General features: G+C 47.5%; 1 protein-coding gene across 1 annotated transcript in view; it reads right to left on the minus strand.

Moving 5' to 3' along the window:
• Nucleotides 1-1838: 1838 nt before the first annotated feature.
• LOC139747466 (uncharacterized) overlaps nucleotides 1839-13412 on the minus strand; it is a 148139-nt gene continuing 136565 nt past the window's right edge. The window contains exon 3 of the mRNA XM_071659829.1: nucleotides 1839-4088. Coding sequence (XP_071515930.1) covers nucleotides 3165-4088 — 924 coding nt within the window. The 3' untranslated portion in view covers nucleotides 1839-3164. The remainder of the gene's footprint in view (nucleotides 4089-13412) is intronic.

The raw sequence follows: 13412 nt of genomic DNA on the forward strand, positions 1-13412 counted from the left end.
GAGATGATATGTTAGGGGAAAAAGATAGAGAGACTTATAAATAGATAGTGTGATAGGAGAAATAGGTAAGACTTAGAAATAGATAGTATGCTTGGGGAAAAAGATAAGAGACTGAGAAATAGATAGTATGCTAGAGGAAAAAGATGAGACTGAGAAAAAGATAGTATGCTAGAGGAAAAAAAATAAGAGACTGAGAAATAGATAGTATGCTAAGGGAAAAAGATTGACCAGTAAGATGGAAATGCAAGAGGGAAGGATAGCAGGTAGATGGTGTGTTGGTAGGTTGGAGGATGTCAGTATTGTGTTTTGATGACGCTGCACAAGAACACTGACAACAAACAACAGCTGTAGCAAGAAAAGAACGCTGACAGCACGGATGCAGCGATAAAAGACTGTCAACAACAACAACAACAACAATAGCTGTAGCTGAAGACAACGAGAACAACAGCTGTAGCAAAACAAGAAGACAGTACAACCCTTATGATGAATAGAGTCGATTTATGACTCATGGAACACAATAGACCTTTTACGAAACAAACACCATCGCCAGAGGAGTTCGTTCTCACTGAAGAGACGTTGGCAAGCCCTAGAGGAGGAGGAGGAGGCTGCAGTACGGCCAGGCCAACTGTTCCTGCCTGCTGGAGTGGAGCAAGGGAGGGAGGACAAAACCCTCCTACAGGTACAGAGAGGAACAGGACTCACCAGGTAACACAAGATCTTTATTGACCTGTAATGAGATGATGTGTTCGAGAGGCGGTGGACATTAGGGTCAAAATCATCCACTGAAATAAATCAGAGAAGAAAAACCATTCTCTGGTGATTTTGATATAGATTGTTTACACTTTCTATATACTTACCCGCCAGAGATCATAGATTTATGGTATAGATCTTGACAAAGTTTTGTCTAGAGGGCATAAGTTGTCCTTCGTCTTCTGGGAATTCCTTGCCATCCGGGGTGGAAAATGACGGGACTTTGGCCATTAATATTACTGTTGTAGATTTGGGAGAGGGAGTGTGTGGTGCCGTGTGTCATGCAGGACACCACCACACCACGTCCTCTTTTCCCACCCCAGCTGGGCCAGAGTTAGTGGTGGAAGTGTGACCCCCGCCTGCTCAGAAGTGTGACCTCCCCACTTGCTCAGAAGTGTGACCTCCCCACCTGCTCAGAAGTGTGACCTGCTCAGAAGTGTGACCCTCACCTGCTCAGAAGTATGACCCCCACCTGCTCAGAAGTGTGACCGCTGACCCTTTCAGCTTGTTAAAGGCTGACCTCGTCCACTGACCCTCCATCCCTTAGCTGTACAAGTCTAACCTTACTTACCACTCACTCTTAAGGTTCAAAGTATTTTGAGTTACTGGAGGTTCAATGTTAGGTGTTGCTATTGTTGGAGGTTCTAGTTGTGAGTTAGTGCTGCTGTTGGAGGTTCAAAGTGTAAGTTTAACTTCTTTGTCGGGGGTTCATGGTGTAAGGTTACCCCCTGTTGTTTGAGGTCCAGGGTTTAACTTGCCCCCTGTTGTTGGAGGTTCAGGGTGTATGTTACCCCTGTTGTTGGAGGTTCAGGGCTTGTTACCCCCTGCTGTTGGAGGTTCAGGGTGTAGGTTACCCCCTGTTATTGGAGGAGGTTCAGTAAGGAAAGCACCAGTAAAAGACTTCTTGATCTTAACAGGTAAATCTGGTTTATTGAAACTGCTTCTCGAACATGGACGCGGAACGAAGATCAAAAATAGTTTTCTTCCTATTCTTCTTGAGTACAGAATCTTTTTTTATTATATATGAAATGGAGATGATGAAGACGTAGAGAAAAGAAGAGAAAGAAAGATTCGAGCTGTATGTACAATTGGGAGAGAGAGAGAGAGAGAGAGAGAGAGAGAGAGAGAGAGAGAGAGAGAGAGAGAGAGAGAGAGAGAGAGAATGGGACGCTTCAGCAGGAGTTGGAGAGCGACGGGAGAAGCAAAGTGACGTGTGCATCAAAATAGGAGACAACTAATATTCGGCTTTACTTTATTTTGGCATTTTTGGTGCTGTATGTGTCCAGGTGGACGACGGGTGGTCGCCCTACTCTCCTACTCTGTCCTTGACAAGTTTTGTATAACGATTGTACGACACGTCTCTCCACAGCCGTGTGGACTGCACTAAGACCAGAGACACACGCACACACACACACTTGGGGCGCCTTTTTGTTTTTTCCAGTGTTGGGACATGGGTGCCCCACATTGCTATGTCCCACCAGGGCCCTAAACACTCGCACTTAGGGGCTTGGGACTTTGGGTCTGGGTGTTCAATGGAACGCTCGTCAGATCTGGAGGCCTTACAGTAAGGTGCCAGACAGTTCATATTAGTTTATGGCACAGTGCCTCTATATTTATTTTCTGTTTGACAACACCACCACCTTCTACAGTCGATGCCCCTCCAGCTCCTTCGGTTGTACCTGTTGACACTTATTTTTAGGCGTGCCACTCGACACACAAACACGAACACACGCACGCACACACATACACAGTAGCCCCAGAGGGATGGCGAGGACGAAGCCTCCCTCAAAGTCACTGTCTCGCGGGAATCCCCAGTGAAAAGCCATTCATTGTCCTTAAGTACTGAGGGCCGGCTTGGTCAGCCAGGTCTCGACACTGTGACGATATGTCGGGTCACCTTGCGTCGCTGTGACCTGAGAGGAGGTCAACGGCGTCGCAGGCGTAGAAACGTATGAAATCCGTGAGATCTGGAGGTGATGGGTAGGTGGTGCGCTGTGTGGTGGACCAGGGACCGAGCGACGACATCTTCTCCCACACCACCAGCCGCGCCTTCAGGGGGAGGATGTGAAGCTCCTTCAGGCAGTGGCTGCCCTTCTGCAGGTCAGTCTGCACACCACGGCTGCTACTTGGGTGTCATCCTACCCGCTCCGCTGGCCTGCCTTGGCCAGCTCCTCTCGTGGGCCTGTTTCTGGCCAGCTCCTCCATGTAACCATCGCCAATATGGCGAGTATATTGCACGAAATCTTTGGGATGCCCCTTGGGCTGCTTTTATTATCTTTGGTCCCGGCTGTCACGCCGCGGGCCACCAGTGGGGCCACACAGCGGGCCGATTGTGGGCCACATAAAGGCCATCCGTGGCCCTGTAGGTGGCGGTGGCCACTGGCCTTAGCCACCAGAGGGGATGAATCGAGGGCTTAAGTGAGGAGGTGTTGATCCGGGGCGTACCAGGAGTACATGTAGGGTGTGGACACGGGCGGCTTCATGTCCCAGTGGTGGGCGGCCAGGCCAGGCGAGGAGGCGGCGGGCGGCAGCGGTACATGGTCTGCCGAGGATGCGGGCGGCGCTACGGAGGTGGGCGGCATGTATCCTCCGTGGGGCGGGTGGTTCATGTGGTGTTGGGGTGGGGGAGGACAGGCTCCACCAGGGGGACCTGGGGGACACAGGTGTGGAGACCCATGAGAGTCGTGGGACTGACTGGTGGGCGTGGGTGGGTGCTGGGGAGGTCCGTGGGCGTGAGGGGGCAACTGGCCGGAGTGTGGGGGCGGCTGATGTGGGTGAGGGCCCGCCGCCTGGGGAGGGTAGTGTGCTGGGTGAGAGTGGGGCAACATTGGCGAGAAATGAGGATGAGTCTGCGGGCATTGTGGGGACTGTGCGTGAGGAGGGTACTGCAGGTGCGACGCGAAGGAGTGAGGGGACCTCCCCTCATTCGGGTGGTGAGGGGTGTGAGGCGACGCCGTGCTGGGAGAGTGTGAGGGCGGGGACATGAACTCTGACTTGATGTGGAGGTGTTGATCGAAGTTCTGATGGCCAGGGTGGTGATGGCCCTCAGCCTCCGCGCTCGAGTTCAGCACAGAGATGAGCGGGAGGAGCGGCTGCAGCCTGGGGGTGGAGCTGGGCTGGGGGCTCGGGGAGGGCTGGCTCCCCAGGAGGCTTCGTGTAGGGCTGGTGGGGGTGGGCGTGGTGCAGGTCTGGTAGGGGGACGTGGCCGTCAGGGACGCCGTGTTGACTGGGGAGCCTGGCCCCACAGGTGCCCCCTGAGGCACCCCAGGGCCACCAGACTGCACCGTCTTCATCATCTTCTTACACTTGGACCTCTTGTTCTGGAACCACACCTTGACCTGTGGACACGAGAGAGGTGGAGTTAGTTGACACACACTCACACACACCCACGCACACACAACCACTGCTCTGTGTTCTGTCCCACAACCACTATGACTATACAGTTCTAGAATACATCAGAGGCTACAGCCCCACCAAACACACCAAACCATGAATCTACAACGAGGCATGTCAACCCTACCGTACTTTAGTCCCCCATGACCTTTCAACTAATGTACCATGACTGTTGCAAACAGCTCAGATGGCAATTGGCGAGTAACCAGGCACCACCACGGTATGGTCATAACACTTTCAACTTCGACTAGAGCGTTGCAGACGCACGTATCGTGGCGACTCGAGGCGCAAGGGTGATAGATGACCCTTACTCTGACTTTGGCAGGGTTTCTTGATCAGGTGGAGACGGTGGTAGTTATGATAAAGATTGATGACCTGGTCGCCTCCAGCCTGACCTGAGGCGCAATTGGTCTTGTTATATCGACCTCCCTCCCGCCCCCATCCTTCCCTCCCCCAGGAGCGATGTGTGATCTTTCCATCATAACAGACCAGAGTTATCTTATGGCCCATGACGACGATGATGCGTGGTTAACTGTCTACGGCTGGTGCTTCAGTATTACCTTAGGCACGGGGAGATACATGTGAAGGCCAAGTAACACACGACCCGGTGGCCTATAGCGGGGTTATCTGCTGGAGGACAGTAACGCGCGGGGAAGCCAAAAAGGCATCGTGGTCTGTGACGAGGTTGTTTGATAGAGAACAGAATTGTATGGGGAAGACAAGATAGCAGAAGACCTGATGGTCATAGAAGAGGTTGTCTGTTGGAGGACAGGCGTGTTCATTCTCCAAATATCTGTCGATGAAGAAAGGATATCACAAAAGGATTCGAATACCAAGTCCTGGGTATGAGAACCCATCAATGTCAGCTGTGCCGTTGCTCAAGAGGCCTCGTCGTCAAACCGTTCCTCATGGGGGCCTCACCGTTGTACCATTCCACATGAGGGGCCTCATCGTTGTACCATTCCTCATGAGGGGCCTCGCCGTTGTACCATTCCTCATGGGGGCCTCAATGTCCATGAAATTAGACTCGTGGATCAACTGATGTCTTTGAACGGTTGACTTACAGCTGAATATTTGAGTCTTCTTTAGATTATCTTTTTCCTCGACAGACTTGTGCTATTCTAGTTACATGTGTATATTACTTTAGGAAACTATTACTAGCGAGTTGACGGATAACTTAGATCTAGTAAATTAACATTCATACGCTGGGCTGAGAGAACACCATATGGAAGAGTGAACTCGATAAACATATGTAACGAGAAGAAATTAGTAGGAAATTCCTTGCCATGTCACGATGAAGAACGATAGATATAGCAAGACAAGTCTTCATCTGCTGGATACAAAAGTACAACATGACGTGGTAATACAGAGACTCATTCTACCGATTAGATGGCTCTTAAAGTGGAAATATAGAATCGCTATACGGAAATGAGACGTCGCAAAATTAAAACTATACGTATAGCAACTGCGTCTATAAAAGTTTTTACCGTTCCAAAAGAATGTTAAAGAAAAGAAAACGAGAGACGCAAAACGGGAATTTGTCGCGTAGATTTACTAATTCCATGTGACATCTTAACGCCAGCGCTCCAGTGTACCAGTTATGTAAGTCTGAAGTGAAATTGTAAAGTCTCGATTGGGTAGCTTAATCTTTACTTACAACCTGGTTTATTCTTACGAAGCTCAGCTTGATTGTTTGTTGTGAACTAACAACTTGATTGTTGAGAACTACTACGGCTACTAGCCTAGTGCGAGTGGCAATTAGATTAACGTTAAAACAAATGTCTTCGAAGAATTTTAAGCATTTACTTGTAATGATTAATGGATGCATATGGCTGGAAAATGCCATAGATAGAAAATAAAAAAGAAATAGTATATAGGCCAAGTCTTCGGATTTCTTTGCCTTGAACAATAATAGATTTTTTTTATTAAAGAAAACGTAGATGTGTTAAGAAGTGGTCAATCTTTTCCTTTTTGATTACGTAAGTATGGGGGAGGGGGATGACTTTTCTATATAGATGAAACGGATTCTTTCCACTTGTTGCCCACGTCAATGTTCGTGGTTATATTAAGTAAAAAAGGTAGAGAGAGAGGGCAACATAAGAGCGTGTAATAGAAACATACATAGGCATAGGAGAAGATAAATACTCTTAAACACAAAAACATATATGTATATATATTTTCTCTTTTAATTTTCTAAATTCGTTATCTGTAAAGTCATTTGGGTGTCTGATAACCCCCCACCGACTTAATAACCCGGGTTTCCAAGTAGTTTGAGAATCTATTAAATGCGTCGGTAAACAAGACGGGGGTCGTCCTTGTACCGAGAAATGTCTAAACAACATTTGCCTCTTGAAGGATTCCCAGTCATGTTGCACTTTTATGTTCGCGTAGTGTTACACAACACGGAATTAATATTCCTTTTGGTTGGTTTGTGTCCTGCGAGTAGATACGGTATTATATCAGGGTTACATGATACAGATTTGGGTTTTTACGTCAGTGTTACGATATGTTCTTGACAATAAATATCTGTCAGGGTATCGTCTCATTATTTTAATAATAATAACATGAAAATGATGATTCATATAATTCGCTGCTGAAGAAAGTGTGAGATTCCGCCGTTACAGTAATTCGTCGTAAAGTTAATGCCGACGATAATTGAAGCCTCTAACCACAAGTTAAGGTATAATCTGTCTTTTTTTTTTGCTATACTCGATTACTGGGTAATAACTATGGAATGATAATGATGGTTTGGCTCAATTGAGATATTAATGTATAGTTATGTACGAACGAACATTAAAGGAAACTTGTCTCGTGTTTTGAAACCTGTAATTTACTTTTTTTTTCCTTTTTATTAATTTACGTCCTTTTTTCTTATTAGTTAAATGTTACTTTCTCGTATACAATTTTGTTAGTTTTTGTTCTGTAAGCATCAGGGTTGATAGCATGATCCGTTAACTGTTAGTTTCAGAAATGGCGAGATGGTTTAGCTGTTCCCTGTTGTTAGGTGGTCGTATATGTCTTTAGGAAATACTCAGGCTCTTCAGGTTCCGGTTCATATCGGGTCCAGGGCTTCGAATCACCCTCGTAGACATTATGTCTCCTGTTATCTGCTATAGGTAACATGTATTCTAAGAACTTGTATTTGACGGGACGCAGGGATTGTGTGTGTGTGTGTGTGTGTGTGTGTGTGATTGGAGAATTATTTTGTACACCTGGAGAAGGCGTTCATGATTATTTCAGTAGTCGGCTATAACTTCACACTGACGGCCTTAATGACCCTGGCAGTTGTTAGGCCTACATAACCAACCAGCGTATATTAATGATTGGTAATAGACGATAGATAGAGGTGCCACCAGATCTCGGGATGTGTTGCACCTCCGGATTTTCTGCTACACCTTTTCCCATCCACACCTTTTCCCATCCACACTCTTTCACGAGACCTTCTGGACGTCGGTGCCCAAGTGATCCATCCCCACCAGGAACCAGTCTTCCCAACCATCAGAGTAGAAAATCATTCATGGCTCCATCCCAGCCACTCGCCACACCAGTCTTTGATTAAGCAGTTTAAACATAAGGTATTCATTGCCATCCAAGATGTCATTTCACTTAGCTTAGTGGAATGAATGCCCACGTAAACACATTTAAACTTCCTCCTCCTCCTCCTCCTCCTCCTCTTCCTTTTGCTGAAGAATATACGTGATATATAAACAACACGTCGTGTTGGATCGCTGTGGAAGTTTTATATGTTGATCTTTTGGACTCTCTCTCTCTCTCTCTCTCTCTCTCTCTCTCTCTCTCTCTCTCTCTCTCTCTCTCTCTCTCTCTCTCTCTCTCTCTCTCTCTCTCTCATTTCTTGTTACTTGGCTTGTATTTCTATTATGTGGAAGATTTTTCACTGAGTAGGGCTTATGTCATCCCCGCTAGATCATGAATGAGAAACACCAGGACACGAGCCTCGTCTCCACACACACACACACACACACACACACACACACACGGGAGGGAAAAATGACGAAGCAGTAGGTAATGACGGCAGAGTAAGCCCCGGACCAACAGCTTAGTTATAACGAAAGAGAAAAATATGACCAGTAATCCTCCAGTGTGTGTGTGTGTGTGTCATTATTGTTCGTGTGCTACAGGGAGGGAGTTTAACACGTGTATCCCCGTCTCTTTACCTTGTGAATAAGTTTATCATGTTTTTAGTCTTTATGTGTGTGTATACAATGGGAGGATGAACACCTTGGCGAGGTGTAGGCCGACTGCCCGAGCTCAGGATTCGAACCCATGCACGGGTCCTTGCTGACTCATGGGTCGTAACGCTAACCATTGATTACACCACGGAGGCCCGTGTGTGTGTGTGTGTGTGTGTGTGTGTGTGTGTGTGTATTCTTGTAAGAGATATTGACACTGAAGATTCTAGTGTGATATAAAGACAGGTCAGTGAGAATGGAACCTTTGGACTGGTGAAGAACTATTGATGGAAGCAGAGTCTCGTGTATCATTATCCTAACATTAACTTTAGAGTGATCGTCGCTTTCATATTTTTCTTGTGCTTCGTGAGTTTCCTCCGTCGAAGGCCTCCGCCACTTGGGCTCCGGTACCGGACGTATCTCACACTCTCTCGGAGGTGACATACACACAAGCTCTGCACCCGTTCATCCAAGGAGCTCGAGAAGCCATGCCAATATTTCATTCACCGTTGACTGTTTGAGCGTCAACTCGTGGCATGTTGTTCCACCACCAGCCTCCAACTGGCCGTTCATGATGCTTGTGTCTTGTGAGGAAACTGTGTGGATGGTTTATGTTTAGAAGAGCCTTCGACACTCCCGCGGGGTTGAGTTGGGTTGAGGTGTTCATAAGGGTCTTCAAACACTTTCCGTTGTCTCTAAACGTTAGAAAGGGTCTTTAGTGTTCAGGTGCGGCGTTAGGTGTTAAAGCCAGCGGTGTCCATATGTGGTACCTCATGACTGCGCTTTAGTGATACACCAGCACATATTATCACACATGAGCTCAACAAAAGTACCCTTTATGTCGTGGGTGCACTAGGTGGGTGTTCAGGGGGGGGTCGAGGGAGGCTTTGGACGTGGGTGAGGGTGGGTTTGTTGGCCGTACGTGATGGGAGTATGAGGGTGGGTGGGTGGCAGTGTTGAGAGGGTGTGTGAGGGTGGGTGGGTGGCAGTGTTGAGAGGGTGTGTGAGGGTGGGTGGTGGCAGTGTTGAGAGGGTGTGTGAGGGTGGGTGGTGGCAGTGTTGAGAGGGTGTGTGAGGGTGGGTGGTGGCAGTGTTGAGAGGGTGTGTGAGGGTGGGTGGTGGCAGTGTTGAGAGGGTGTGTGAGGGTGGGTGGTGGCAGTGTTGAGAGGGTGTGTGAGGGTGGGTGGTGGCAGTGTTGAGAGGGTGTGTGAGGGTGGGTGGTGGCAGTGTTGAGAGGGTGTGTGAGGGTGGGTGGTGGCAGTGTTGAGAGGGTGTGTGAGGGTGGGTGGTGGCAGTGTTGAGAGGGTGTGTGAGGGTGGGTGGTGGCAGTGTTGAGAGGGTGTGTGAGGGTGGGTGGTGGCAGTGTTGAGAGGGTGTGTGAGGGTGGGTGGTGGCAGTGTTGAGAGGGTGTGTGAGGGTGGGTGGTGGCAGTGTTGAGAGGGTGTGTGAGGGTGGGTGGTGGCAGTGTTGAGAGGGTGTGTGAGGGTGGGTGGTGGCAGTGTTGAGAGGGTGTGTGAGGGTGGGTGGTGGCAGTGTTGAGAGGGTGTGTGAGGGTGGGTGGTGGCAGTGTTGAGAGGGTGTGTGAGGGTGGGTGGTGGCAGTGTTGAGAGGGTGTGTGAGGGTGGGTGGTGGCAGTGTTGAGAGGGTGTGTGAGGGTGGGTGGTGGCAGTGTTGAGAGGGTGTGTGAGGGTGGGTGGTGGCAGTGTTGAGAGGGTGTGTGAGGGTGGGTGGTGGCAGTGTTGAGAGGGTGTGTGAGGGTGGGTGGTGGCAGTGTTGAGAGGGTGTGTGAGGGTGGGTGGTGGCAGTGTTGAGAGGGTGTGTGAGGGTGGGTGGTGGCAGTGTTGAGAGGGTGTGTGAGGGTGGGTGGTGGCAGTGTTGAGAGGGTGTGTGAGGGTGGGTGGTGGCAGTGTTGAGAGGGTGTGTGAGGGTGGGTGGTGGCAGTGTTGAGAGGGTGTGTGAGGGTGGGTGGTGGCAGTGTTGAGAGGGTGTGTGAGGGTGGGTGGTGGCAGTGTTGAGAGGGTGTGTGAGGGTGGGTGGTGGCAGTGTTGAGAGGGTGTGTGAGGGTGGGTGGTGGCAGTGTTGAGAGGGTGTGTGAGGGTGGGTGGTGGCAGTGTTGAGAGGGTGTGTGAGGGTGGGTGGTGGCAGTGTTGAGAGGGTGTGTGAGGGTGGGTGGTGGCAGTGTTGAGAGGGTGTGTGAGGGTGGGTGGTGGCAGTGTTGAGAGGGTGTGTGAGGGTGGGTGGTGGCAGTGTTGAGAGGGTGTGTGAGGGTGGGTGGTGGCAGTGTTGAGAGGGTGTGTGAGGGTGGGTGGTGGCAGTGTTGAGAGGGTGTGTGAGGGTGGGTGGTGGCAGTGTTGAGAGGGTGTGTGAGGGTGGGTGGTGGCAGTGTTGAGAGGGTGTGTGAGGGTGGGTGGTGGCAGTGTTGAGAGGGTGTGTGAGGGTGGGTGGTGGCAGTGTTGAGAGGGTGTGTGAGGGTGGGTGGTGGCAGTGTTGAGAGGGTGTGTGAGGGTGGGTGGTGGCAGTGTTGAGAGGGTGTGTGAGGGTTAATGTCTCGGGTAATCTACCGGAATTACAGTTCTTAGGCAAATGTAATTGAAAAGTCTCATTTACTGTCTAGTTTGACCCGAACTTTAGTCTCATCACATATTATGTCATGGAATAGTTCATGGGGGATTAAATCAGACTTATTCTAGTAACAAGAATCTCTGAAAATATTTCGAGACAGAGGCCTGAAGCATTAACACACTAAAGAAGCTTCAGAGTCGAGACTTCCCGAGTCAGGGGAGTGAAGCATTAAGACATTAAACGAGCTTAAGATTCGAGACGGCCCAAGTCAAGGACGTGAATATTTAACACGCTAAACAACACCCCCCCCCCCCTCCTACCCCCGTCTTAGCTGATGCCTCTGTTTGCTTCACATTGTCTCGAGAATCAGGTAATGATTGGCATTCTCAAAGTTCCGATAACGAGGACATTCGGAACAGTAAATCGAAGAAATGAAGCAAATTTTCGATGCATAACGAAATTGAAAGTAGAAATACATTTTGATATGGATGATCATATGATATACAACTGTTCACATATTATATAATTCTACATTCTGTTAGAGGCAGTTTATAATGTTTTTAGAGGCTACAGAAGCTTTCAATATACTTCTGGAGTATACGTAGGAGGGAGATAAATTGCTTGGTACACCTTTTGCAGTGTTGTTTATTGCAGTCAACATTTTATTCTGAGTGTGTGCTTTATTAATAAACCAGCATACGCAAATCTCTCTTACCTACAATAACCAACTAAATGTGCACACTGCAGATAAAGTGTAAACATCCATTAATGTTTTACTTAACATTTATCTTGCAAACCTGTGATCTCTCTGTCTCAGTTGACTTAGTTTCATTTGTTTTTATACATTGCTAAGTCATTCTGAAATCCTGAACCATCATATTAAGCTTGAGTATCGCATTAACTTGGTACTGGAACGTACATCAGACTTTAATGTTCTTCACCTACTTAATCATTTACTCTCTGTCGTAAAAGACATTGATCCATGATGGGTATGATTTGAGGGAGTTCAATAAGGCAGAACACTGAGCCCAATTTATGGATAAGAACTCACTGAGTATCGACTTAGGGTCCTTGAAGACCGGAGTAAGACCTTTGGCTGTGATAACCTGGCCGACCCAAGAGTCGTGCCGTCGTGTTCATTGGTCGTAATGTCGTGTTTAATGGTCGTAACGTCTTGCTCAAGGGATTAGAGAAGGTATGTGAGGCATGCAAGTAATTTTGTTCAGCAGAACATCATGTTCACTTTATTTGCATTTCTCCCCGCCATTCCCCATCTGTTTATGTTAGAGACGAGAGACGACTTATGTCACCTTATTCATCATTCCGGTTCGCCCTCTTCTAGTATCCCCTATTCAGCCGAGCCGTTCGAAAAGAACTATCAATTTATGAACTCTGTATCTCATCCTCTTATTTTACTTACCTCACAAATAGTCTAGTCTTAAACTAATCCTCTCGCTAGCCTGAGCCAAACTACTGTATAGAGGTAATTAGTCCAGAGTCGTTCACTCGCGCATGACTCTCACTTGCCCCTCTCACGCGCACAGAGCAGTACTCTCTCTCTCTCTCTCTCTCTCTCTCTCTCTCTCTCTCTCTCTCTCTCTCTCTCTCTCTCTCTCTCTCTCTCTCTCTCTCTCTCTCTCTCTTCTACCCCTTCACCACAGTGTTCACTGGCCCCACAATCCAGCTGCCATTAATCCCCATTGAACCCATTTTCTTCACTTAATCTCCCAGACTCCTGCCAGGCTAACTAACATCCCTCTACATAAACACATCCCACACTCTACTCTCTCTCTCTCTCTCTCTCTACACTAACATCAGCCATTCCCCCCCTAGACTCCTAGATTCCGTTCCCAATGAAAAGTTATAATTTTCTTCTTGAATTCCATGATGTCTCTTCAACGGATTTGTTTTTATAGTGATTACCATTAATAAGTTCCTTATGCTAACGTGTCCCTTGCCACCTCCAGGCGTAGGAGACTGAGGAGATCCTGTAGTGCCACCCGTAACCTGCCCTAGAGGATACATCTACCACACTGGACAGACTGCTACACATTGTCGTAGACATACAACATTGACATCTGTATACTGACCCTCGAGTTAAACAGCTTCCATCTTCAACTCGCTGAGATACCCACCCTCAGGTATATCAATATACGAAAGTATATATATATATATATATATATATATATATATATATATATATATATATATATATATATATATATATATATATATATATATATATATATATATATATATATATATATATATATATATATATATATATATATATATATATATATATATATATATATATATATATATATTGAGGGGCGCAGAATATCTATGTATGAGGGCGCAGAATATCTATGTATGAGGGCGCAGAATATCTATGTATGAGGGCGCAGAATATCTATGTATGAGGGCGCAGAATATCTATGTATGAGGGCGCAGAATATCTATGTATGAGGGCGCAGAATATCTATGTATGAGGGCGCAGAATATCTATGTATGAGG

Source organism: Panulirus ornatus, chromosome 68 (genome assembly GCF_036320965.1).
Source record: "Panulirus ornatus isolate Po-2019 chromosome 68, ASM3632096v1, whole genome shotgun sequence".
Classification (NCBI taxonomy): Eukaryota; Metazoa; Arthropoda; class Malacostraca; order Decapoda; family Palinuridae; genus Panulirus; species Panulirus ornatus.